This window comes from Amblyomma mixtum, chromosome 10 (genome assembly GCF_055824585.1).
Source record: "Amblyomma mixtum isolate Tamu chromosome 10, ASM5582458v1, whole genome shotgun sequence".
Taxonomy (NCBI): domain Eukaryota; kingdom Metazoa; phylum Arthropoda; class Arachnida; order Ixodida; family Ixodidae; genus Amblyomma; species Amblyomma mixtum.
Genome location: NC_143021.1, coordinates 12,207,192 through 12,235,000, shown reverse-complemented (window position 1 = coordinate 12,235,000; position 27,809 = coordinate 12,207,192). Strand labels below are relative to the sequence as shown.

At 46.7% G+C, this 27,809-nt stretch overlaps 1 protein-coding gene across 1 annotated transcript in view; it reads left to right on the top strand.

Moving 5' to 3' along the window:
• The window catches only part of LOC149325148 (glutamate receptor ionotropic, kainate 2-like), a 76,870-nt gene that overhangs the window by 15,424 nt on the left and 33,637 nt on the right, over window positions 1-27,809 (top strand). Inside the window, exons 2-9 of the mRNA XM_089563140.1 lie at window positions 932-1,061; window positions 3,941-4,104; window positions 6,103-6,367; window positions 9,952-10,130; window positions 17,078-17,131; window positions 18,617-18,778; window positions 23,261-23,419; window positions 24,470-24,574. Coding sequence (XP_089419266.1) covers window positions 977-1,061; window positions 3,941-4,104; window positions 6,103-6,367; window positions 9,952-10,130; window positions 17,078-17,131; window positions 18,617-18,778; window positions 23,261-23,419; window positions 24,470-24,574 — 1,173 coding nt within the window. The 5' untranslated portion in view covers window positions 932-976. The remainder of the gene's footprint in view (window positions 1-931; window positions 1,062-3,940; window positions 4,105-6,102; window positions 6,368-9,951; window positions 10,131-17,077; window positions 17,132-18,616; window positions 18,779-23,260; window positions 23,420-24,469; window positions 24,575-27,809) is intronic.

The window sequence follows — 27,809 nt, the reverse complement described above, 5'->3', positions numbered from 1 at the left end:
TCATTGCTGCATTACAATAAATAGAACTATCAAAAGTCAACATATCTGTAAAGTTATTTGCTTTGACTGAACAGCGAACGCTCAATGCCCGAGACAACGACCGCCGGTATGCTGGGTGTGGGCAGCGCGTTGAGTCGAGTGATGCGTACATGGGCCGCAGCTCTTCCCTCGCACACCAACACGCTTTGCTCTGCTCCCTCAAAAAGCTTCTTTGTTCTTTCATCGTAGTAATGAAGCAATATACTTCATGAATACGTCAATTTTTTGCAGTGAAAGCCTCGAAAGAGTGTCAGTTTCAAATCAAACAAAAGCTGCAACGCACAACCGCTACGAAATCTTGAAGATGTGTACAAATTCCTAACGAGCCCTTTGCGAGCGACCGCCCGTTTTGAAAGAGTCGTGCTTGTGAACAGAATACTATACTTAACGTAGGCGATATTTATCATTACCCAGTAACTATACAACACTCGTTTAAGGTGGCTCCTTCCCTTATCCCGTTCATTATTACGTTTTAAGTCCGAAGAAGTGCCACTACCGCCATTTGCACATATTGCTCGTGCCCATATTGAACGTGCCCATACCACCACATTCCAGCAATCATTTTTCTTAAAGACTGCCCGTGACTGGAATAACCTCCCTGCTGAAGTGGCCACCATCATGATTCACCGACTTTTCAAGACCACCATCGAGGAAGCCCATTCATCAATGTAATATTTGTCCATTTCTTATTAATGTATAATATTTTTGTTTTGCCGTGTTATCCCCACCCCTCATGTAATGTCCCGAAAGGGACCTTTGAGGAATAATAAATAAATAAATAAATAAATAAATCTACTGATCTATTTCTATAACGAAAGAATGCCTTTTCATGGCCTTTCTTTTTTTTTTCTTGCCGCCGACTGATGCTGCAGTACGCTGCTGCCACGCGCAGGTTGGCGATGGCGGCGCCCCTGGGCTGAGCGCCTGAGACGCCACCATGCGGGAGCGCGCCTTCCTCCCGCTGCTGCTGCTGCTGCTGCCCCTGTTTTGCAGCCGGTCAACCATGGCCGACATCAAAATAGGTGAGACCATCCGCACAAAGTTAAGCGCATCGCGTGTCGTTCATCTGCATTTGCGAAGTCATTCATACCACGCACTATCATAGAGTGGAAGATCTACCAGCACACATAGCCACTGAACCTAACGCCTCCACATTTCTCGATCTGGTTTGGTTTGGTTTGGTTTATGGGGTTTAACGTCCCGAAGCGAGTAAGGCTATGAGAGACGCCGTAGTGGAGGGCTCCGGAGATTTCTACCACCTGGGGTTCTTTACCGTGCACTGACATCGCACAGTACACGGGCCTCTAGAATTTCTCCTCCAAAGAAATTCTAGCCGCCGCGGCCGGGATCGCACCCGCGTCTTTTGGGTCAGCAGCCGAGCACCATAACCACTGAGCCACCGCGGCGGCTACAATTCTCGATCTCATCCGCAGCGACGTTGGCATTTGAAATATGCTGTTGATTGAAGTGTATGTGATTGCGTCTGTCTCTCTTTATGGGCAATACGTACATGCTGTGTACGTTCATTTCTGTTATGCCTTATTGTTTTCTTAAACCTATTATTATATTGCTTTCTATTAGCATGTTTCTTTATCCTCTGGTGCTTAATCATTTTCCCATGTTATATTTAGCCTATTTATTGTTCATTTGCTTGTTAATAATGTTCCTGTTACATGTGACCCCCCCCCCCCCTATGTATTACCCTCGAATGAAGGCCTTTAGGGGTATGTTGAATAAATAAATAAATAAATAAATAAATAAATAAATAAATTTCTACGCCTCGAGAATTTCTCTCATGGAAGCCTAAGTTCAGACAATGTCGCGAAAGGAAAAAAACTTTCCCCTACCAAGCTCCCAGAAATCAAGGCGGAAAGCTGGGCTAGTTGGTGTATCATCGTTAATAAAAAGACTAGCGCATAAATCAAGGACACAGACATAGAAGGAGACAGGACGAGCTCTCGTCCTGTCTCCTTCTATGTCTGTGTCCTTGATTTATGCGCTAGTCTTTTAATTAATGAAGCTCCCAGCTTTTCAGAGTCAAGAGTCTGCGACATTCGCCCGAGACACTCTGGCTTGGATGCACGCACGCGTAGTTGAACTTGCCCTTTTAGCTTGCACTTTTTTTGCGGTGCAGCATTCGCTTCGATGTTTTTAATTCGCTGAGCTTTTTTTTCGAGAATGAGGCGAACCCTGTTCTTGAACTTACACTAGGCCGGTTGCTTACAGCAGATGGGAATAAAATTGGGTTACTCTGCCTTACTTTTCCTACTTGCTGTACGGAAGAGTTGTCGTAACATGCCTTGCTTTTTATTTACACCATGCTCTCAGGTTTGATAAACGCATGCCAGGGTGGCAACCCTTGGCAAACGTTTCCATCCTTGTTCCATCTTTTTTAGTCAGAAAGATTTAAACATTCGCTTTGCACTGCCGAAATCAAAAAGTCCTGTTTGTTCAAACTTCGCAATTATTATTTTCTTGCATTCTTGTGCTGCGTTTAATTAATGGCAGGCACTTCATCCCTTACCCTATGCAGAGTGGAATTGTTTACAGGCAGGTTACTGTTGCAATATTTGTTGTATTTGGATAGCTCCTCTGCTACTAGCTCCTAGACTGTACAACATGAGAGTGTATGGGAGGTGGTGGTGGTGAAAAACTTTAATGTTCAAAGAGAGTTTGAGGGTCAAAAAACCCTGCTGCATGGTCGGTATCCTTAGTCCGGAACACCGTACGACGAGGCCCCGTCTCGCGCCCGCTTTACTAGAGCCCTTTGAGACTCCAGTGTGGAGCAGTTGAGGAGGGCAGTCTCCCATGCCTCTCGGGTGGGGGTGGGGGAAGGGGGGAAGGTGAGGATTCTGCGTACATGCCCACACCATGTGAAAGATATCGCAGATCTCTCTATAGTGCGGGCAGCGCCCATCTGTGTTCGGATCGAAGTGTTTTGCTATGGCAGGACAGAGAAGAGTTCCTGTCTGCAGGCCTGCACTTGCAGTGATGGCATTTGAAGTAAAGTAAAACTATCAGGTCTATACGGACGAAGCCAAAGGCAAAGCGATCATAGTACATTGCATCTATATCGCTGGTCTCCCGCGCATGAGATTGGAGTTTCAGCGGCTGGCGCTGATTAGTTCTTACCTTCACTCTGGCTGAAATGCCACCTGTGCTTGTCTCGGCCGTTAGTAAATCCACTCTGCGATGATTTATAAACTAGCCGCGCTACCGCACGCACAATTGTCGCAAGTTCCACCAATGTTAATAATTTATTTATAATTGATTGATTTATACATACTGCAGCACCTATCAATAAACTTATTACACAAAAATGAATAAAACCAAAATTAACATAAAATAACTCTCAACAACCGCGACCGAGCTAATTTTATGGCCAGGCGGAGAGGTGCATTGCTTTATATTTTTGTAAAGCGTCCAAGTTTTCACAGAAAGCGTTTCACATTCAATTCTACCTGCCTTTTAGCAGAGCGTAACGCGTATACGCTCGGTAGTTTCGGTACCCATTTGGTAATTATGCCTACTACGGCTGAAACAGAATGTTAAGAGTTTCCAGAAAAGGCGTTGAAATGTATAGTGCATTAATCCTTGCTAAATGTTCATTTCTTCTGCTTACAATTTGCAATTACGTGATCTTGATTTATTACATGCCCTCTATGCAGCATCCATGTATACCCACTTGCAATTTTATCGATGCCGATGTGAGGTCACTTACTCGTCATGCGAAATTGACGTTTGGTTAGGCATGTGATTGCCCCTTTTCCCGTCTTAGTTTACTATTGTTTCCTCAGCTGAATCAAAATCGAGAAAGCGTCCTCTCGAGCCGGCAGGCTCCCTAGGCGGCCGGTTCGGCAGACCCCCGTACGGCCCCGCAATCAGTCTTTTCCGCTCCCAGGCGGCATCTTCGAGACGGGCGACGACGTGCTCGAGATGGCCTTCAGCTCGGCGGTGGATCGCATCAACACCATGGGCCTGGGTGAGCCCGGAGCCCAGTTCGTCACCCCTGGTTCCCGCCTGCTGGCCCGCGTAGAGCACACCGAGCGACTCGATTCCTTCCAGGTATGCACGGCTGCTGCTTTGGTCGGATCTGCCGCTGCTATTGCCCGCTCCAGGGCAGCGACATAAATGAAATCGCAAGAATCCATGCTATTAACGCCAACATATCATACTCCTAGCGATATGAAGCACGGGGGTAAAAAATGTTTAAGGAAAGTTGAGAACTGAAAGCGGGGTGCAAACACTTGAATAGAATGTTGTTTCACGGTTTGAAAAACAGTTGCAGTTAGTCTCATAATTTCCTGGCACATTTCAAGTGCACCTAACACGCCCCGGAACGAGGGTGAGTAATAGGAATTACTTACCAGATTTCCATTATATTATTGTAGTTTCGCGCAAATTGAGCAGTGCCGGAAAACATTCCATGTGATGCTCGGGGGCGGGAGGAGGAGGGGGCTATCATTTTTAATTTCTTCTTGCTAATCTACCGGTATACCGGATGTGTCTATTGGGTAACTTCAAGTCTAACATTGGAGGGGTCGCGCCATCCCCGGAAGCGTCTACATGGCGGCACACGCGGCCCCTCCCAACATTACCGCAAGCAGTGATTGCATCCACTATTGTCGTGCGCTGTTCGTTTTATGGTAGCTTCTCATTTGCTTTCTCAAGAAACCATTCCCACTTTGGTGCGCCTGGATGGCCTAATGGTTACGGTGCTCGGCTGCTTACCCGGAAGACGTGGGTTCGATCTCGGCCGCGGCGGTCGGAATTCAAGAGGCCTGCGTACTGTGCGATGTCAGTGCACGTTAAAAAACCCCAGGTGGTCGACATTTCCCAAGCCCTTCACTAGGGCGTCCCTCATAGTCTGAGTCCCTTTGGGAGGTTAAACCCCCCAAACCAAACCAAACCAAACCCTTTTCACTCTGAACCATTATAGCTTTGAACAGCTCCGCTTCTCATGTTAGAACTCCAGCACAGAAAACGAGCAAGGGCTTCATCTTTGAAATGTTCGGAGATATTTGGAAAAACCCACAAGGGGGAAATTCACAGGCGATCATACCATGGGATGCGACAATCTGCATTATGGGTATTGATTATTGATGTCACTCTTATATTGATAGCTTTCCCATAGGTTCTTTATTTCTCCGTCGCTTTTTCGTTCCAGTGCTGCATAGGCTTCTCGTGGGTGCATTCTGAAATGTGGAGGTGGGTGAGTGTGGAACCTGGAGGCTGTAGATGGGTGTAGGACATGCACACGTCAGATACACCCGGCCGCACCAAAATAATGATGGTGAGGCGTCCTCGGCCAGAGCATTCTTATGCGCAACGCCATAGGTGCCCGTGGTCTCCATAAGCATAACGCGACATCGTTTCGTCAGGGAAGGGCCCAGATGGGTGGTGGTGGTGGTGGTGTGACACTTTTATTAAAACAGCCTTTCTGATAGGCGTTTAATAGGTCCTGGGCCAAGGTGACGAAGGGGCGTTGCAGTTTCAGATCCAGGGAGGCGAGCCAGATGGGCCACGGTGGGGGTGGGGGTGGGGGGAAAGGATAGGAGGGGGACTGGAAGGCTGCCTGGCGCTGTGTAAGGCAGTGTTCTATGTCTGCTTATGGGTGTGAAGAGTTTGGGCACTGAGGTGTGGAAGTGTACCGGTACAGATAAAGTTTGGCTGGTGTATGTAGGAGATATAGATAAACGGGGAATAAGCAGAAGGTTAAAAAGCAACAATAATAAAAGTTAAGTTTTCAAAGAAATGAAAATGTACTGAGAACTTATACAGTGACTGAGGTGTAAAAGTTTACGGAATGTGGGTTCGAGGAAAAAAAAATATTTCTGCGTAGCGGGGCAGAGCAGGTCAGCGAGGAGCAATGAAGCACGACAGAACATGCGTGCTGTGTGAGCGAGAGCAAGTACCATCTCACTGACTTACTGGTAATAGGACGCAATTCGCTCACCGAACAAGCCTCCTAGATTTCTCGCCCCTGGCCTGGCTGCAGCACTGAACAAAAGCTTGGGCCAGTGTGATCCAAGGTGGGGAGCAGCAGTGTACTTCTCGGCGCAGGCCTCGCGGAAGGTGTGCGCCCTGCTCGAGGAGGGCGTGGCGGCGGTGTTCGGCCCCCAGTCAGGCGAGGCGAGCGCCGCGGTGCGGTCGGCATGTGCCGTGCTCGACGTGCCGCACATGGAGACCCGCTGGGACTACCGCGCCCGGCCCGACAACCACTCGGTGAATCTGTTCCCGCACCCGGCCGCCCTGGGCAAGGCGTATCTGGACTTCATCAAGCACAAGGACTGGCGGACCTTCGCCGTCCTCTACGAGGAGAACGACGGTGAGCGGGCCACTCGATTCTTTCTTCTGAACTAATTGTTCTGCAGCAGCCTCTGCGAGAGGGACGTTACGTAGGGGTATGTATATTGAAGGCAGATTCCTCTGTATGATTTACGAACATTGACAATGGTTTACGCTAGTAGACGGTCTTTTGTGATGATGTGTTTGAAGAAGTGAGTGGTGGTAATAATATCCCCTTCGTTGCATTCCTGATCGCATTGGTGGCTTCAGTTGAGGGCTGGTGCATTTCAATGTAACTAACAGCGCGAAGAAACACTGGCACACGAAGAAACGACACACACGAGAGTGCTGTGTGTGTGTGTGTGTGTGTGTGTGTGTGTGTGTGTGTGTGTGTGTGTGTGTGTGTGTGTGTGTGTGTGTGTGCGTGTGCGTGTGCGTGTGCGTGTGCGTGTGCGTGTGCGTGTGCGTGCGTGTGTTTGTGCATGTGTTTCTTCGCGCTGTTTCTTCCATTTAAATGCATTACCAACTAGCCTGGAACCTTGCTCTTCTGAGTGTTGGTGACCGCATCCCCTTCGTTGCCTGACTGGTCGCAAAGGCGGCTTCAGTATTCGAGCAACGAGCATCTGAGTATTCAAAGATATGCAGCCGGCTAAATGAAAACAAATTTAAGCAATGTAAAAGACATACAATACATGTGCATCAAAATAGCGGGACCATAGGTGAATTTTGTCTCAAATACGTGAAATATGATGGACTAATGGGGGCATTTATTATCACTTCACCGCTAGTTCTGAACATACAACGAAGCCCAGCTGTTTATCAGAGTGCATAAAGTGAAAAAAATTGGTGCAAAGCGCAAACAACCTAAAAACTCTCAGTATGGAATTCAACTTTTCAGGCAGTTTAAGGACCCGAAAAAGGAGTTTAGCGATGCGCGGATGGTCAGCCATTCAAGTTCACTTCGCCGGCGTTGATAGCATGCGCTTTTTCGGAAGGCACCGGAATACTCCTTCCTCACAAAAACAAGCGTGATGAACAAACCCCCGATATCGCAAAACACTTGGTCTTTCTTCAGAGTCCTGTATTTACAGCGAAAGAAGGCGCTCTACCACAGCAAACTGCTCTTGTGACTGAATCATCGAGTGCCTCGTCTTTTTCCAGTGACATCCAAGGGATGTCCCTGCGAAATATCGAACGGACATGGGGTATCCTCAGGAAGCGCGCGGAAACTCCCGCCTAAACCCCATCGCATATCCTTTTGGCCGCATTTCCTATATCCAAAGGAGTTCGTAGGAAGTCCCTGAGGATTTTCACAGGCCTTAAAGGAGATATTGGTCACTGGCGAAATAACGGTAAATTTCCCTGGGCAGTTTTATGGGCCCAAGAGAAAGCAACTTGCCGGGCCGACGGGAATAGTATCGGTAAAGCCTAATTTCAAATTTCAGTGATTTAGATGTGAAGAAAGAAATGACTGCAGCTGATTACAATGGTGGATGTAGTTGCTTGGCCGAGTGCTGGCATTTTACGGATAAAATCCGAATAGCATCCCTCAATGATGGCGAACATGTCTAGCAACAAGGATATGCGAAACATAGATAAAGCTACACAAACACTACAGATCAGTAGTCATGCAGCCCCAACATACTGAGCATTGCTGTACTCAAGCGTCGGCACCAAGCATGAGGATGAGGTGGGCAGACTACGGAGGGAAGCCGTCAAGAGTCTCAGTAAACTTGAGGGTTTGTTTACATTATTTACAATATAAACAGAAAGACCAAAGGTCAGGAAAGAAGCTCTCGACAAACAGCAGTTTGCGGCTTAACTACAGTTAACATTCCCTAGGCACCCAGCTAGGGAATCCGATCTCTGACCGAGTGTCCAGTGGTCCTTGAGCCTCCACATAGGCTCCGCCCTCGACCACGAGACCGCGCCCACACCACCTAAACACGCGCAGTCAAGGAGGAATCCCGGCGCCTTGCAGTCGCGAACTGCGATGTTTCTCGTGGCCCGACCAGGCCGAAGGGTCGTCGGCTTCTGTGCGGCGATCCTGCCGTTGGAAACACGAGATCTGATGGCTCGCACCAGTGGACTCATCACGAGGGAAGGATGAATCAGCCGTGACCACCCGCGCTTTGTCGGCTGCTGAGGGCGCACGCGGGCAATGGGTTGGCGCCGCCGTGTCCTCCGCCGTCACTGGGTGCCGAGTCCGTCGGTCCGCAGTAATGCGCAGTTCGGGAGGCCGCATTCAGCATCACCGGCGAATGGGATTATACGCCTTTGTTCACGACGACGCCGTCGCCAGTAGCCGCCCCCGCGCCGACGTTTCTTGCGTCTTCCCCGAACCACAGCGCTTTTGGTCACGGTAGCTCGATGGCGCCTGCCTGGCACGTCTTTTTCCGCTGTCTGGGACCCCGATCACAACAGCATCTATCCACAGAACGAAAAATTTCCACGAGCCTATATTCTCCAAATCTAAGACCTTCCCTTTGGATTTAATAGCTATTGCACGTTAAGCAATATTATTTCATACAATTTTAAATCTGTGATCACACAAACAGGAAATGAAAACGAGCTGAGTACTTTGATGTTATCTTCCGTCAGAAAAGACCTTTACGCTGCACTCAGCCACCTTTGTCGCAATTGTGGCCGCAACTGGCAAACGGCAGGGTTAATTTGAGATACATGGGAGAGGCCTTTGCCCTGAAGTGGGCGTACTCAGGCTGATGGTGATGATGACTCCCGGAATTCGGGTGAGTGCTAACACATGTAAGCAGACTACACAAGAGCAGTGATCTGTGGTTGATTGCGTGCTTTATAACTAGAGAAAAAACAGGAGCACAAGCCAGGTAGGGCAGGACGAGCGCCATAGTGCTTTCCTTTCACTCCGACCGTGTCTCTTCGCCTTTTTTTTTTTCCTCAGGAACGCACCTTCTTTGGTACTGCTCTAAAACCGGCCGGTCCTCTGTCAGCTCAGTGTTTCAGAAAAGCTCTTATGTTGTTGTTGCGGTTGCCCTCTAAATAATGGCACGTACCCACTGCGGGGGATTGGCCAAGACACAGGCGGCAACTGATAGGTACTCAGAATGTTAAACAAATAAATGAGGGGAAAAAGTAATGGTAATAATGATGATAATAATAATAATAATTAGGAAATAAATTAAAGAAATTCAGACGTGGGAATTGAAATAAGCTAAACAAAAACTGTGAGATCGGTGACTGCAATAGAGAACGGGGCTAAATATTCCATGTTTCGGAAAGCTATCGTTCCAAAGAAATATTGATCATGAGAAAGAGCAAAGCTTACGACGGCAGCCCTTTAGTGTCTGCAAGGAAGTTTTGCATGGCGGAGAGCACATTCCAGTTACTGTGCCCAAGAGGAAACACTAAGAGACAGGAGAACCCCAGATGACAGACTTAGACCTAGCTGTCGTAACGGATGCCCCAGCAGGCGGCTCCGTAAAGAGGAGAAACGGCGGCAGGTCAACAAGAAACGATCTATCGTTTCGGGTTCACCGCAGAACGGGTACAATAGGGAGACCGCCAGACCAGATCTATAAGGGTAGAAGTTTAAGATCTCTCCGTCGAAGGCCGCGCAAAACCCGCGCCTGCCCTTCTCTCTCGCAGCGCTGATCCGACTGCAGGAGATCCTCAAGGACCCGCTGATGCGCGAGCGCAAGGTGGTCGTTCGGCAGTTCGAGCCGGGCGTCGAGTACCGCAAGGTGCTCAAGGACGTCGGCAAGAGCGGCATCAAGAACATCGTGCTCGACGTGCCCACCGAACACATCCACACGGCGCTCAAACACGTGAGCCCCCCGCTGCTGCACTGCTTCTCGCTTGTTTGCAGCCGAGTGCCGTGCGACAAGAATAGCAGATGCAAATACGTGCAGTACCGGGGGCGTCGGTTGATCTCTGCGGAGCATGTGCTCAGCTTCCTGAGAGTCCTTTAAAATTTGCTGCGCATCTTTCCAATCATCCCGTGATGTGACCGCACTCCCTTTAGCTCTTCTTCTCTCCTCTGCACGTCTTTCCACTTCTTCTCCTTTCTATTCCTCCATAGACTTTACCTGCTCTCGCCCCTTTCTTCTGCGAACAACGCCGCGACCTCTATAAACATGGCACTGGTAGCTCACTCTATAAAAACTAGAAGACCAGCCAGCAAGCATGCATGAATCCGAAACGTGGTAATAAACATCATTAAATGCAGGATCTAAGCAGCAGAGGGCATGGTCTGGACAAATTAGAAAATAAATACAGCGAGTATGGGCCAAATCAGAAGGGGAGGAAATGCGTCCAGAGATAAGCCGTTTTTCGACAGTTCACTAGGCGGTGCTCCATTCTTTGAAAGCAGAGAATAGTACCATGCTAGGCTTTTTTTTTTTTAATGCAAAAGCTTCACTACGGGACCTCGGACTTCAATCGCGGACCGTGTAAATTTGACCTTCAGTTAGAGGTGAAGCCATGAAAAAGAGAAAAATAAATTGAATCAATATCCATGTCTGGGAGTCGGCCCACTGCGACGCGAACAGATCTCCTTTAAGGGCCGCTCAGCGAGACCACTAGGCTATCGCCGCATTTTCTTTTCTTTATTTCACGGAAATAGTGCCGAAAAGAAAAATGTAAGCATGATTACGCCACAAAACACCAGGCCACCATACCCCCACATGACCCCACCGTCGAAAACATCAAAAGTCTGGGAGACACACACATGCATCCAGATAGGGGAGCCAGCTTGGCGGCTCTTGCAGGGCACCAAAGCGCATTGTTCACGAAACACAGATTTCGACGATCATGGTGATTCGGCGCGGCGGTCCATCATGCGGCTCTTCCAGAGTCTAAATAGTCCCAGTAAAATAAATAGACCATATGGCACAACACAGTTTTTTTTCCACACGCAAAAAACAGATGTTGTATGGCGTGATGTTCTTGTCCTTCTTAATTGTTCGTTGTAATATATCCCAGGAGAACACAGCAGCAATGCACTGAACAAAACAATGGTCGATTGTCTCTGGTGTACTGTCATGCCTTCACAGGCAACGTAGATGTGTGCAGTTTAAAGAAAAATGTTTTTGCAGCAGAACAAATGCGCATTCGCCTAACACGTTTTAAAACACTGGTGTCAAAGAACTTCAGGAAAGGTTGCCGATACAACGGTAGAGGAAACAAATTCTCTGTAACTGCCTCATTCATCTGTCTTCTAGAGAGGCTATACAGGTAGTCTGAAGAAAAGGGCAAAGTGACGAAATTGAAGGTATTAGCAACTTCCTTAAGGAATCCCCATAAAGGCCCCTCACGAGTGCGTCCAGTCGGTGCGAACAGGAAACGCAAATGAGCACTGAGACGCCTAATAAGCACAGCTACTAAAAAAATGGGGTTTATCGATTTGAAAAAGAAAAAAACGCGAAACAAGCTGATGCACGAATAAGTGAACAAGGCTTATTCCACCAGACTCTAGAGAAAGAAATACGTTATCGTGACGCATGGGTTCCCGTTGGGAACGCCGTACGAAAGTAGCAGATATTCTGAACATCACCTGCACTTTCTTCCTCGCACAGCGGAGAACCTTCAGCACATAGGCAAGTTTTGCAAATAAAAACATGTTGCAGACTTGGGCACGAGCAAACAGTGATAGTTCCCTACCAAACCAAGCCTGGGTTTGTCGCCTCTTGGAGATTATCTGTAAATCACAGTAGGCTCCACTGTTGCGGATTTAATTGGTGAAGAGGAACCTCTGGGTAGCGAAGGGTTCCATAGTCCCATCTTAAAACCCTTTGTGGGACAGCGGGACTCATACGTCCCACTTTTTTCATGGTAATGTTTTGCTTTTTCAGCTGAAAACCGATTAATTAATTTCGCTTAAATTTCCACTGCAACCTCCTGGATGTCCAAGGAAGCTGTTCTAATAGCAATCTTGTATTGAGCGGCGCACTTACCACACAAGCGTGCGTCTCAAGCGAACTGTTCTACTTGCGCGCGGTGCATGCTGGTTTCAGCAGATTTTGGCACTCTGTCCAGCCGGTTGACTATGAACGACAAGTTTCAAAAGTTTTCTTTTTACTGACTAGTTCTTAAATGTGCTTTATACATCATTTTCTTTTGTCCTGTGTGTACTGTTTGCAAAAAAAAATTTCATAGTCAAATTCAGCATTCCTCATCCATATATTTCGGGAGGCATATCCAGTCTAAAGCTCTTTTGCCGCTCATCGGTGGATGGGAGTTTCATTCTCTTTCATGCACGGAAGTCTCTGTCCATGCAGGAAGTAGTTGAGCTGGTGTTTAGACTCCTGGACGACTTACGTGGTAATGAAATAAATACATGCCGACAAGGCGGAGAATCAGGATGATGCAAATTATCGTTAGCTACTCATATGTCCCACTTTTTTCGGGGTTACACTGACTTTTGGGGTTAAAACCGCTCGAATCAATTTCGTTTTTGCTTTTACTGCTCTCTCGTGGATGTTCAAAGAAGCTGTCGTGATGGCTCTTTACAAGGGCGCCGAGCGGAGGCAGCACATACCTGTGCCTCAAGCGAACCGATCCCCTTGCGTGCATTGCGTGCGGTTTTCAGTAGATTTTGGCGCGCTTTTCAGCTGGTATTCGCCATGAAGGGTAAGTTTCAACCTCTCTTTTTACTGACGAAATCTGCAAATAATGCCCTTTTGTGCTATCCTGTGCTATGCCCTTTTGTGCTATGTTCATTCTCTGAAAGTGACTGAGTGCTGGACATAGATCGATATATTTTAGATTTTTTATCATAGAAAGTAGGCTTTTGTATTCTCCATACTTTGTTGTTGGTATGCACACCCTTCTGTACAAAATAAAATTACTTCTTTTCTTGAGCGACTGTGCTTCACAGGTCAGCGGGACACATATGTCCCACTTTCTCAAACGCCTTCATGGTGCGGTGGGACTCCTGTGTCCCACTTTTATCTCGAAAACCGCTAACTCTAGAGAACTCAAAATTTGCATATTTCATAAAAAGCTGATAAGAACAAGAATCCCGCCCTGAACAGCCGGTGTGCATTGCTCACAACTTCGCGTCTCATAAAGGGTTTTAAAGGGACAGTGAGGAGAGCTCTATTAATATTTTTTTATAACAAAATCCGATAGTTCGGCGTTTCATGGCTTTGTTGCCACTTGGCCAGCAGCGAAAGATGCATTTATTTCTAAGAAATTTGGATTCGAAGTTGAAAAAGTTTTTCCCGCCGCTTTGATTCAAACTTGGGATTCTCTTATGACGACACAGGACTAAGTGACGTGTAACATGACTTGCGCATGACGTAACGCAGACTCCGTGATTTGTGTCAGCCAACAGTGCGGCCTGGCAGCAGCCGAAAAGAGAGCTACCGCCGGCCACACGTTGAAGGCATCTATCGGCTATTGCGGCCGTCGCTACCGTCGCTTCGTTTACGTTTGCACCGGCGTTTTGCCAGCGTTACGATGCATCCCGTTCTCGAAGTCGTCAACTAAGTTCTAGCAAATAGACACCTGTAGCATTCCGTGTACCTTGTTACCGTTAGCGGAATACCCGGAGCCTGCATACCGCCGGTGATCAGGCGCTGATTTGTCCCGATGCTGCAGGCACGCGCGTAGCTGACGGGTACGTGGCGCCATCTGTCGACGTCAAGGAGATTTGCGCAGGAATTAGCTGCGCCTCAGTGATTCGTGGAGTGTCGTGTTCTAGTGTTGCTAGAACCATTGGTTCTAGCAACACTGTTTTGTCCTATGACGTCATCACGCTTGTACTTGCGAGTTTGGCCTGTGGCGGCGATACCTGTATTTTGGTTCTTGCTCTTTTCTACGTTACAAGAGCTTTGTTGTCAGTATTAGTGGCGTTTTTGTAATCAGGATCTGGTATTCTGTCGATTACAAGCCAACTTCAATTTCTCCTCAGTGTCCCTTTAAGCCACCATAATGACTTGGCGTTGTACCCCAATGGCCCAACCAGAACCCCTTGTATTTATCTAAATTAAGAGCCGCACCTCATGCTTCGCAACATTGTTCAGTCAAATGTAATGCCTAAAGCACACTCGTTTTGTCAGAACAAAAGATGGCGACATCATTTGAATGGGCTAAAATCTTAATTTCACATTGCGCCAGGTAGAAATTACGGATAGTTGCGCTGTTAATAATACTGAGGCAAAGGGTTCAAGATATAGGGCAAACAACAGAGTCGATAATGGACAGTCTTGGCGAACAGGTAATTTAATTTTAATGGAATAGGTTTGGTTAGCTCTTAGTCAACAATTAGCCATGTATAGTGGTCCTTATAGGACAGTCTTATGCCCCTAAGCAAAACATCTCCAATATTTGCGAGCTCTAAGACGACGTGCTCTAAGACCGCAAAGGCCTTGACAAGGTAAACCTGAATTAGAGCTACTTGTCCGGTCTCATCTCATACTGTCTCCAATACTGAACGTGCAATATTAATATTGGTTTGGATGCTACGACCTCTGATACCGCAGACCTGACGCGCGCCAATTAAGTGAGCGACAACTAGCAGCAGACGACTGCAAAGAACCTTTTCAAAAAATTTGTAATCTACATTACAGAGGGAAATTGGACGATATCTCCGGACTGTTTTCAATCGATTTGTATCTGTGCTATTGTAACTAATATAGTATGCCCGGAATAGAAAGTGGGGGGCAAAAAAACAAGATCGTAGGAAGCATGGAAAACTTGCATCAAAACAGGCGCTAGGCAAGTGGAAAATGTCTTATAGAACTCGCTAGTAACGCCATCTGGCCCAGGTTATTTCTGAGCCGTCTGGTCAGAAATGGCAGATTTAATTTCGTCCAAAGTGACAGGCCCTTCCACTACAGCACGCTGCTCATCGTCAAGTCGGGGAAAGGCTTCGAATAAGCGACTGTAATCTGATCTCACATTTATGCCCGCACAATCACCAAACAGCTTCCGAGAACAGTCAAAGAAAGCATCATTAATACCAGGACCATCATTGTATGCGCAACCACAGTACTGAATTTCCAATATTTCTTTAGCAAGAGCGGTCTGCCTTTCATCACTCAGGGCCCGCCGAGATGGTTGCTCATCAAGAAATCTATGGGACCGAGACCTTATCAGGCCCCTTTGTATCTTTTGGTTTCAAAGTGATGAAGCTCTGCCTTTACGGCAGTGACATCTTCTACATAGGCACCTATACTAATCCTCTCTAACTCATGTAGCTCAACCAAAGTACGGCCGAGCTCTCGAAGGTGATGTCTCTTCAAAAACGCGATTCTTGCTGAGGCTTCAATCGCAATGTTTTTTTTGTTTCTTGTTTAAATAAGTCTAATTTGGGCAAAACTGAGAGATCACCGTGTGTCCATGTCTCCTTCAAGCAAGCAGATGCAGCACGTTTGAAGATTTCATCTGAAAGCAGACAGCTATCAGCTTCCACAGCTCCCATCGAGGATAGAGTTTGCGCCGACTGTACCTCCCTATCTGAAGAGACACTGTTGAAGATTTGCGGGGTCGCAGCGGAGCGCCAGAGAGAGACGACCAGCGTGGCAGGCTTCTAGTTCCGAACTGCCCGTGCCGGGCGTGCGCCCCGAACACGCGCTGTCCATCTTTATTTTCTTCTAGCGCGCGCTGTAACGCCGATCTCAGCGCCGGCGCTTTATAGCGTCGCCGGGCGCTATAACACCATGCAGGGACCGTTGAAGAATATGGGCCACACTCAGTAACCAAAAATCCTGGCTAGCGTGTCTGCTTAATCATAAATGCTGTCAAGTCGAGCACTAGAGGAGCACTGAAAATAAGTGAAATTAATGTTATGCCCCTTATCTTGCCCAACATCCACCAGGTTGCGTTCGCATGCCAAATCAGCAAGTAAAGTAGCTCGGCCTTCATCCCTGCAAACACAATGGAAATCACCCAATAGCATAATTTTACGATCGGTGCACAAATGGTCGTCTAGTGGTTGACTATTTCTCCAGTCACTAGTCGACCACTAGACTATCGCCGCAGCCAACTCTCCTCGTTTTAAACTGTACCACACGCTCAAGCTGTGCATTGCAGAGCGCCGTCTTCATCAACTTCCATCTGCTCCGTCCCGTGTCGCTGCCGGTTCACCATCGCCTTCTACGTAGCACAAATCCATGTTTTCGCTCCGATTCGAATGAAGTAAACAATCTCTGCAGTTTTTTTTCTTTTGACTGGACTCTCAGCAAATACCGTCATCTGTTGACCGCCGTTACCGAGTGTGCCGTAATTCGGTGGGAATATTTTCAACTTGTAATTCTAAGAAACCTAGACAGTCCGTAGAGATTCTGAACGAACATGGCAATTATCATGGCGCAAGCGTATACGACATACAGGAAAGCTGACGCAAAAAGAAAACGATCAATTTATTGGACGAAATTGTGCCCACACTTGTGCCACTGTGAAATTGTGCCCACTTGGCTGCGCGAAAGTGACTCGGGGGACATTCTAGATAACGCGCGTACATCGTCGCGAACAGTCACCCGTAGCACAGCATCGGCCGCTTGTGGCCATGATCTTTTGAGAACCTTTTTCTTTTTATTCGTTAGAGCGTGCATGTATGATATGCTGTGTTGGCATAGGCACTCAAAGGTAGGAGTCTTGAAAGCTATCTTTGTGCAGGAACGTGAGCAAATTCCGGCTCTTATTGTTGTCAGAAGCCACACCGAGACGTCATCCTACCTAGCAGTCCGGCCATATTTTGTTCTTCCCAGGTTATTATTGAATAACAGGTATTTTCATGGCACTAACATCATCTTTTCTTCTTTTTCAGGCCCAGCAGGTTGATATGATGTCCGAGTACCATAACTACTTCATCACGTCACTGGTGCGTAGATACAGACTCATGCGTATCTAAATGTGACGTGCAGTGCGCATGTAAATTTCTGACATTGAATATATAATACGGAACATGCAGCCTTGCCCACAATTTTGGCCCCCGGCTTTAAAGCGAGTGCTTTCCCGTCATAAAATTATTAATCTAATCGGAGACGCTTGTACGCAGGAACACATTAATTTTCACGTGCCCAGTCTGCACTCTCGGCAATGAGGCGCTGGGTATAGTTGAGAGTTCCGGATTAACTCTTCGCCACTTAGAACTCTTAGGTGCTCCCAAATCTGAGTAGACGGGCATTTGGTAATTCGCGTTCATCGTAGCCTCACACCACTAAACTCGGGCTGAGCAACCGTGCGTCACTGTAACAAAACCATCACGGCAAGCAAGCGGGCGCAAGTGTTCGCTCAAGTTTCTGCAACTTCCTACTGATATACTCAATTTTCGGTTCCAAATGATTCGCGAAATTTTTTATTACTTCAGTGTGAAATGAGCAGCAGATGTCTATTTGGTGGCAAGCGCTGTCACCATTTTGGCGTTATCACCATTTCGGCAGTGTTGTCTATGAATTCCTTAACGCGAGGACTGCACAGAAGCGTTATTGGGCAATTATTGCACGCTACGTAACGGTAATTAGAGCTTGCTCAGTCGCTAGTAGCCGAGAAAATGCACCGTAAGTCTTCTGGAGTTAAGTTGTGCGCTTAAACTACTGAAATTTTGTAGTTTTTTCTTCAACGTATAATGTGGTAGCAGGACAGAAAAACGATTTTCTAGCGACAGCTACAGTACGGAAGCCGCTTCGCCTCTTCAGCATGGTCGCGCTTTCGCCGTGGTTGCACCTCAGCCGTCGTCGCACCGACCTTGAGCTGTTGCCTAGCAACCGCCGCAGCTGGAGGGCGTCGCCACTCGGCGCGCCATCTGGCATGACGTCACTCCGCCATTGCGCTCGTCGTGTAGCAGACGCCGCTCGCTTCGCCAGTTGGGCGCATGCGTAGTAGAGGGAGAGGGGGGTGTCGCAGTGTATGGTTCGGCGTAGCGGGAGGCGAGAGTCGGATAGGCTGAAAGAAATCAACTTCGGCGTCGGAACGAAACAAGGAGTAGACAGCGTGCCGAAGAGACCGAAGAAGAGCGTGTCAAGCGTCTCGATAAGCGTCGTAATGACGGCGCGGCTAGACGAGGTCACTTAGCCGCCGACAGTGAATCCGCGACGGTCGAAGACGACGTGCCGAGTTCTGCGCCTCTGAAAGAATCTAGACTCTCGCTACTCTACCAGGTTTAATCAGAGCTAAACCACAACCAATTTTTTGCTCCTGTGCAAGTTCCGAGTGGAGTATTTGCGTCTGCATCGTAAAAACTGGCTTCGTTGATTAGGATATGCGTTTGTACCTGAGTGGCGTACGCGAAAGTATCAGCACGTCCCGACTTCACTGGAGCCAGCTCCTCTGAGAGCTGCGCCATATCTGCCTCTCTCTGTCGCAGGACGCACACACGGTGGACATGGAGGACTTCCAGTACGGCGGGACAAACATCTCGGCCTTCCGCCTCGTCGACACGCACGCCAAGGAGTTCGACGAAGTGGCCCGGGATTGGATGACGCGCAGGCTCCGACATGGACAGAAAGGCGAGGGCAACTTTTACCGGGTACGTATCTCGAGCGCATGAACGGCCGTGGTCGCACCAGGGGCGTCTCGTAGAAACGTATACAACCTGCACACGCAGTCACGGGCGACATCGGTATTCTTTTGTAGTTTAGTGAAGGCGAAACCAGGCTGCTGGCCTGGGAGATGAACTGCAAAACTTAATCGGCCTTTTCTCGGCAGCCTGCAAGATTTTGCGTCTCGTTGCTTAGATGTACAAAGCGATCTCGTTACTTACATTGATGAAGGGTCTTTCAAGCGTATACCTTCAGCATTTTTTCCCTTCCCTTTCCGCTTTAGCGAATCCATAACGACCTGTATTCATTTCGCGAGTAGAGGTATTAAGGGTGGTGCTGCGGATATTGTGTGCTTCAGCTAGGTGAAATATTTGCTTGCACCAATGGAGATCAGTGCGAATTTTGCTACCAATGTATCCTCTGTGACCCGCCCTATCTGGCGCTGCTTTTTGCAGCTGAATTGTTGCACTGCGTCTGTGCACTGGACTGTGTCAAAACCTCCTTCATAGCAGTACTCCTGTAGCCTCGTGCGATGCTGCAGTATGTAAAAAGAAGTACTCACTGCAGCCTCATGCAGCTTCGCGTGAGACTGCAGTGTGTAAAAATAAAACATAAAATAAAATATTTTCGTGCTGCTCCAGCCTCTGTAGCTCCGTTGACGTCACTGCTGAATCATTTTTTGCTGTTCTTTTCCTTTAGGTTTTTTGAGAGGCACTCCTTTTTTTAAGCAAGTTATGCGCTTCTTCCGAATCTCTGATGCGGTTATTTCACACAGACTGGCCTTATGTCTCTTTGCGGTTCAAGACTTATGTGTTTAGCTCTGATTATGGCCGTGAAGACTCCCTACGGACGTTACTTCTGAGTTGTGAGACGAGATCAAAGAAGTCAGTGGAATGTTTGAAATGTGGTTTTCGTGCTAAAGTCATGACTTTAGCATTTATAAATAATTAATATTTTTGTAGAACTAGTATCCAAGATATGTCGCTAGAACCAGTTTCGTTTTAAGCTGGTCAGGAAAAGTAGGAGTCAGAAAATGTAGCAGGAAGGGGCGTGCGCTGGGAAACACAGCCTGGCTGTTAGCGCTTCTGTAAAATAATTTATGAGCAGCCAAACGCATATACGAAGTGAATTTATACAGCCGTAAAAAGTAGCGCCTCAACCTCATTAAATCTGGTCAACCGCTTCTAGTTTACACGGCTCCCATCAAATGGAGCGTGGCGTTGGCTTCAAAATGACCGCGGGATTTTCGAATGTTCGGTACAGCACGTTGATTTTCTGTGGCCGTCAGAAATGATGTGAGCGCAAGAAACACTTTTTTGGTCAGATTTTGCAGCGGAGAGGAAGAGTCAGCCATAAAATTCATGTCCGCGCAGAATCTCTGGGTATTCTCTAATTCTCCCACAACTGCAAGTTTATAATATCCCCCTCAGTTGCGCTGTGTTCGCTAATGGTGGCCAATAGATGGCGCTCGTTGCTAATCTCTAAACAGGCTCCAAGTTTCAAGAGGCCGACTGTATCTACCCCATTTGGGCGGTACGAAGGCATTACTGGGGCAGTATACATTCCACGCGCGTGCTCTGTGAAAAGCACGTATTCAGGCCTAGCCTTGCTTTTAGATTTTAAGTCATCATTCTGACGTCTTCAGGCGCTCGACAGAGAGGCGTTATGAAAGTATAATGTATTTTTTCCCCAATGATGTTATATTATAAATACGAGCGCGCCACGCTATCTAATGATCGACACACTTAAATGAATCAACCATTATACGAAGTTGCTATTTGATAAAAAAAAAAATAGTCTACTACTGGGAGCAAAAGCTAGCGCTTATGCTAGAGAACTGGGTGCTACCATACAGCGGTCTTTTAACTGCTGAACACTAAGGGCATTGCGGACAGTAATTGCTAGGAAGCTCACATAGTAGTCCGACAAATGATGTAGTGGTTTAGGAACGTAGTACAATTTGGGGAACTTACTAACACAACAATGGTAAGCAATGATGCGCACGCCTTAAGATATTCACGCCAATGCCATGCAGAAGCCTGCTATGACGCAACGTTCGGCTGATAATTTTTGAACACACTCTTTTTTGCCCCGCCTATGAGATATAGTAATCATATTGTCACGCTTCATCATGCTCCTTCAAGCGAAAACCAAATATTTACGTTCAGAGCCAAATCTATCCACTTATGCCGTTTCCAGCCTTTTTAATTGTCTCTAACGCCGTAGCGTGGCATTTTTTTTTTTTCGTGCGTGTAGCTGCTGCTGCTACTTGGTGTTTAATTTTTCTATTTTTTTTATAAATATGCCATTGCTGCGGCAATGAAAAATGTGCTTATGAGTATCACTACATTCTCTTTTGGCAGTTATCACGATTTCAAAGGCATTGTAGTTGTCTGATTTTTATTTTTATTTTTCCTGCAGTTGTAGCTTCTCCTTATATGTTACTTTTTTTCTTATTTCTTGGTGAACATGTAACGCAAACTCTTCTTTCTTAAAAACTGCGGACAGAAAGTGTGTTCAAGTAAAACTCTAGTTTGGGCGAGTTGGTTCATGATGAAATAAAAAACCCAGTTGCAAGTTGGCGTCAGTCCTGTGTTTTGTGTGCCTTCTGTGTCCCCGTTTCTTGCGCCATACCAGTTTTTATTTCAGAAAGTGTGCGTAAGATGTTTCTCGTGCCCCTAACTCTTCCTCATCGCCTTTGAGGCTAGCGCAGTATGCTGAAATTAATAATAATGTACTACCACATATCTCCCTGATATTATTCAAGGCGCTACTAATGTACTGCTTGCAGGTGTTCTTTCATGCTACCATTTTTACTTTCTCTATAACCAAACTCAATTTTCTCTTTTCCAATTTTCCTGTCCATGAAACAATTTGAAGAACCTAACGGTGAGTACAACGTGTCTATGATTTGTCATGAATCGTATCCCTTCAAAGATCGCTAATGTAAAATTTTCGATCACTTAGAGGCTTGGAAGCTGCAAATATGCTGTGTATTTCAGTCGCCGTCTGGGCTATATGACCGAGTGCTAAAAATATCATTCGTGTGTGAGGCTTTCAAAATTACATGCTCAGGCTTAGGAACTGTTCTAGAAAGCGAGATGGCTAAAACATGCTTCACTTTATTTGAGCTCTATTGAAGGTGACCCGAACGAAGAATAAATTCCTTTACAGCAGGCCGCTTTATCTTGAGACTTCATGCTGCACTGTGTAGTTCAAATGCTCATAATTAGACTGCATGTACTAACTACTTGAGGCTCTGCGCGAAGGCTGCGATGAAATTCATCGGTTTCCCTACATTGCGTTCCATGAGCTCGTGACTATGGTTGAACGAAGTTCCGCTACTAGGAGAGTATGTATTCCTAGCTGAGCATGACACCGTCTCGTGAGCGGATTTTACAAGTCTGTTCTTCGACATAGGAGCCCCACATGGTGCACAAACAGCGAAGTCCTGGCGCCGCGCGAGAGGAGTACGCAATTATTGAAGATTTGAATGCGCCCCATAGTTCACTGCATGTTTGTCTGCTAGGCACTCCTAATACGATAAACTGCTACTTTCACGTCTGCGAATTAACTGCTGCTTGAAGAAAACACAGTACAGGATGGCAGTCATGGAAAACGTTGAATGCTATTCTATCTGTACAACAATAACTGATAGGCACGTTGGTCAGACATGATTTCTTGTGCAACAGCGCAACAGCACAAGGCCAGAGGACAAGAAGGGACGATACACAGCGCTGACTAGCAGCAGAAGTTTATTCAGGAAGTCATGCTTATAAAGGCGCCAGCGATACTGAAAAACAGAAAAACACAAAGAACCGTGACAGATATTCCTCCGACCAGGCACGTTTTTGATAACACAAGGTTAACACGTGTGCAAAAATTCAAGTTCTTTCTGCCAGATAGCGACAGAAGGGGTGCTTACACACCTCTGACCCAGCTTCATGATCTCAGGCGCTTCGATAACTTCTCTAGTCAGCTGATCTTTGTGTTTATCAACAATCCTGCTTTTGTCATATAAAGGCTGGCAAGAACAATCACGGCAGTGAACACCGATGTGGCGGGCAGCATTCTTGACGTCGTTTTTGTGCGCCCTCAGCCTATCGTTCAAACAAAACAAAAGAAAAAAAATTGAATTTTTGCACACGTGTTAACCTTGTGTTATCAAATCCGTGTCTGGTCGGAGGGATATCTGTCAGGGTTCTTTGTGTTTTTCTGTTTTTCAGTGTCGCTGGCGCCTTTGTAAGCATGGCTTCCTGAATAAACTTCTGTTGTTAGTCAGCGCTGTGCATCGTCCCTTATCGTCCTCTATCCTTGTGCCGTTGCGCTGTTGCACTAGAAATTATTTTTATCTCCTTTGTGTTCTCTGTGGTAGGGGTGAAATTTCATGGGGCACGTGAAGACTTGAAGAGCCTCTGAAGCGAATGCTTGTGCCACACTGCTCGCCTTCTTCACCCCCCCCCCCCCAGACGAAAGTCGCCCTGATGTACGACGCCGTGCGGCTGTTCGCCACGGCGCTCCGAGATCTGCAGCCGAACAACGGACCGAAGATCCAAGTGCGGCCCCTGTCGTGCGAGACGGAGGAGCCCTGGTCGCAGGGAAACTCCTTCGTCAAGTACATGCGCATGGTGAGGGAACGGGGGCTGAGCGCCGCTGCATGCGCCTCGCACGGTTTCGAGCAGACCCCAGGCAGTCTGCTCTGGACGACTGCGCCTAACCTGGCGTCAAGCAGAAAAGGATGGTGCAGATAGTGCACATGCGTGACTCTATAGCAAGTGATCACAAAATGAACATGGGAGGGGAAAACCTCAGGTTGCTTGAGCCAACGTGTCGACAAGGGGACTTTTCTTCGCCCAGACGAAGACAACTCCCCTTGTCGAAACGTTGGCTCAAGCAACCTGAGGTCTTCCCCTCCCTTGTTCATTTTGTGATCGCCAAGGACCATCTACCACACCCTCTCTCTACCATGGACTCTATAGCAAGTGGTGAGACATCACTGGCCTCACAAGGCCAGCATAGCTGTAAGTCGAGGCTGGGTTGATGGTAATTTAATTTAATTTCATTTCATTTATTGAAGCCTTAAGGGCCCGTGGGCATTACATAAGGGGGGTGCAAGGACAGTGTGTAACAACATATGATACCAGATCAACAAAAAGCAAAGGAACGAAACAAAGCAAAAAAAAGTCATGAAAAGAGACAGTAACAGAAGATCGGATTGTTTGGTAAAGCCGAATAAATCACGTAAGGCACATATGACTCGCTAGTTTAGCGCGGAAAATTGCTCGATCTGTGCAAGAAGCAATATTATCAGGCAGGACATTCCAACGGGCTATTGCATCTGAAAAGAATGAATCATTCTTCGCTGACGTGCGGCCTTTCATGGGAGCTATGGGATGGCTGTGGTTTCGGCTAGGGGATATTCTTGATGGCGGCTGTATGAGCACTGAAAATCGCCGCTACCGAGCCACCTGGCTTGTCGTCGGCCTTCGCGGTGTCGCCAGCAAACAAACCGGTGTTTCCCGCACGTTCTAGTAGCCCTGACTTTAAAAAGTACGCTAGACACAGCAGGTAGACGAGAGGTGCACACGACTTAAAGTTCTGTTTGAATGAAAAAAGCTATCTTTTGCTCCCATAAATAACAGTGCGGGTTGTGAAGCAGTGGTTGGTTCATCTTGCAGATTAACGTTCAAGGTCTGACTGGCAACATAAGGTTTAATCCCAACGGGCATCGAACAGACATGAAGCTCGCCATTCTCGAAATCACTCACAACGGACTGCGTGAGGTAAGTTGATTTCAAACTTTTAAAAAGTCCTTATAAATAACACACCGAATGGAAACCAGCACTTTTTCTTTCCTTCTTTGCTGCGCCGTCCACACTGGACTACAACGGTAAATTTTTGTCCGAAATAAGGCGGAAAAAGATATCCGTAGCCGATCTCCGTTGTCATCGTAGCGCACGATGCCAGGCATTTTTTTTTTCGCCCGTATGTAGGAGGCGAAAGAAGTGCCCTCAGAATTTTTTATTACTTGGCGCCATATTTGCCTCTCTCTCGCACCTCTGACTTTTTATTATTTTTTATTAAAAATACGTTTTGCCATGGTACTCTTTGGCAACAGATCCCTTGCGCCATAAAAATTAATTACCATCATCACAATCTTTTATTCTATATTTAATCGCAGTGGCAGCATTGCGCAAATATTTTCAGTCATTTGGTACAAGACAATTGTGTGGTGAATATGAAAGAACTCCATGAGTTTCATAACAGATACTAGAAGTTTTCAGAAAATTATAATGTTGCCGATTGGAGATGGCGTATCGTATGCATTCAATCGCTTACGGCCCCACCAGTAACTCAGTGCCATGCGACACCACCCTGCTATATCTTTAGGCCTAGTAAGCGAAGGCCTTTCGATTTCTTGGCAATGAAAATATTATTTTTTGATATGTACGTGTATATATTAGCATGAACACATCATATCTTGTGTCTGTGTATATGCAAGTGTATTTATTTGTATTTCATGGTATTTCATTGTGATATTTTGTGCTCACCCCTGCTTGGAGTCGGAGCGACTCAGCAGTATTAATAAAGAAATATTATTTATGAGCATCTGTGATATAGGGCAAGCATTACCACATTAGCATGTAAGTTCAGTATCCATTCGAAATGTCACACAATCAATTGATTCTGCGTGTGCATGTGCGCGCATGCTGCGGGCTCATGTTATCATTCACACAGTGAGGCGACGAACGTGGGCATGAGGGGAGACACCACGCAGCGCTTTGTGGCGCACCCCTTGTTCGTGGATGAAAGCAGGAAATACTAACTCGCCCAGCACCTGGTTTTAGGCTGATGTTACTCTCCTCATATGTTTTCATGTGATGAGGCAGGCGCCCACTTCTGAGGAGCAGCATTGTCACGCAGTAATTTGAGGTATCCTCTTTGGAGCACTCGGTGCATCCCCCGTGTGATACTCCTCTTTTTGAATAGTAAAAACAAACAATAAAAGAGAGAGGTAGCCTGTGTCAGCACTGCGGTGCCAGCCCTCAGGGAAATTAGAAATAAAAGAGCATCAGCCAAATGCTCAAGAAAGAAATCTTGTGCTCCGTACAGCAATCCTGCGCCTCACTGAAGAGCAGTTTATGCCCTTTCCTTACACAGGCCGGACGACGTGCAGCTCCTTTAGGTGGTTTGGTTTTAAGGGATTTAAATCCTAAAGTTGCTCAGACTATGAGGGACACCGTAGTGCGGGGCTCTGTAATAATTTCGACCACCTGGGGTTTTTCAGCGAGCACTGACATCGCACAGTACACGGGCCGCTAGAATTTCGCCTCCATCGAAATGCGACCACCGCAGCTGGGACCGAACCCCTGTCATTCGGGTCAGCAACTGAGCACCATAACAACTGAGCCACCGCGACGGTTTTCGTTAGGTAGTTGCCACACCAAGGCTTCTCACATGCCCAAGTTCACAAGGATAGAATGTGCATGCCCTTGCTTTCTTTTTTACTCACTTTAATTTTTCCCAATGCTCTGCTCATCCATACGAACCTGAACCAGTCTGAACGTTCCCCTTTATCGGCCTAGTGAACTGCAGGCAGTACATGACAAAGGTCTCTCCGAAGTGCTGAAATTAATCGTGTATTGCGTCAGCGGCCGCAAATTATTCAAGAAAAGTTTAAACCTGCGCTCATGACGGCGGCTATCGGCCGAGTTTTCATTTTTTTTTTTCGATTCCCTCAATCGCTCTAATAGATTGTTTATTGAAACTTCTGCGGACTATTAGTGCGTGGCATTTCAACAAAAATATCCTCAATTCGCGTTTACTCTAATTTTCAGCGCCTTTTTTATGTTTCTGCACGTTGCAGCCGTCATCTCACTTTCCATCACTCAGTTCTACGCCTCATCTCTAGCCTCTGTGACAGCCACCATGTTGCGGTCCCGCATAACTAATAGGACAATAACTCGACATCTTTTCTGAAACGCAGTTCATCCATTCTCTGAAAATTAAAATATTCGGACATCCTGCTCACGAAAGTAATGAGGGTCCGTTGTAGGAAATGACGAAAGGATGCAAGGAAGAGCTTTGACACTTTATGGTCTTTTTTTTCTGTTCTCTTCTGTTATTTTTGGCAATTTAAACAAGCTTTCCGTTCACTTTGTGTGCTTTCTCACTGCCCATACTGATAATCGATTCTAAAAGCTTTCTTCACTTGCCGTGGGCTTAAGAAGTAAGCCAGCTGTGAAATGGTCACAGGCCGGCGGTCCCGCAGAGTCCGCTATCTCTGCGCAGCGGAGCGAAAGGAACTAACCTATCCTTGATCATTACGCGTGCCCTCCTCGGGGTGTTGCGTACTGCTTGAAGAAAAGATGTTTAGAGCACCTTTTCCTTGTTGGTAGCCAAATCATATGAAATCAATTTCGTTATTTCTACAGACAAGTGTTTACATGATTGCGGGGGAAGACCTTGCCGAACGTGTTTTGATGGTGTCGAGAAACGTGGCAGTATCTGCTGCAGCAGCGGAAGAGCGCTTGACAGCTATGCCGATGGAGAGAAGCAGCTACACAGTACACCAATACAAAACAGCAGAAAGCGAGAGGAAGGCAAAAATCACTCGTGTAAGCGAATGTTTGCGGCAAACTTCACCTGGCGTCACTTTTGTTACCTTACTGCAAGTATCTCACTTCTATCGGCTTACTAGAAGTAAAACAACATACGTACAGTCTTTGTAAAACGTTTAGAGCCCAGGGGGTTTGCTTCTAAGCCTCGCAGTGGGACTCCTGTAATATTCGTGGTAGTCCTAGAGATGTAAAATTTCATGAACTTTTGAATGGAATGAAAAAAAAACCGCTTTTTTCAGGTTTTTTTTCATGAAAAATTGGAAATTTTGCAAAACATGACAAAAACATATTTATTTGCAACAGCACGACGATCAATAATAATGCTCCGAAGTTCAGTCGAATATGTAGTTATAGACGTCATATTGTGAAACAAACTTCTTTTTCTATTGCACCGAGA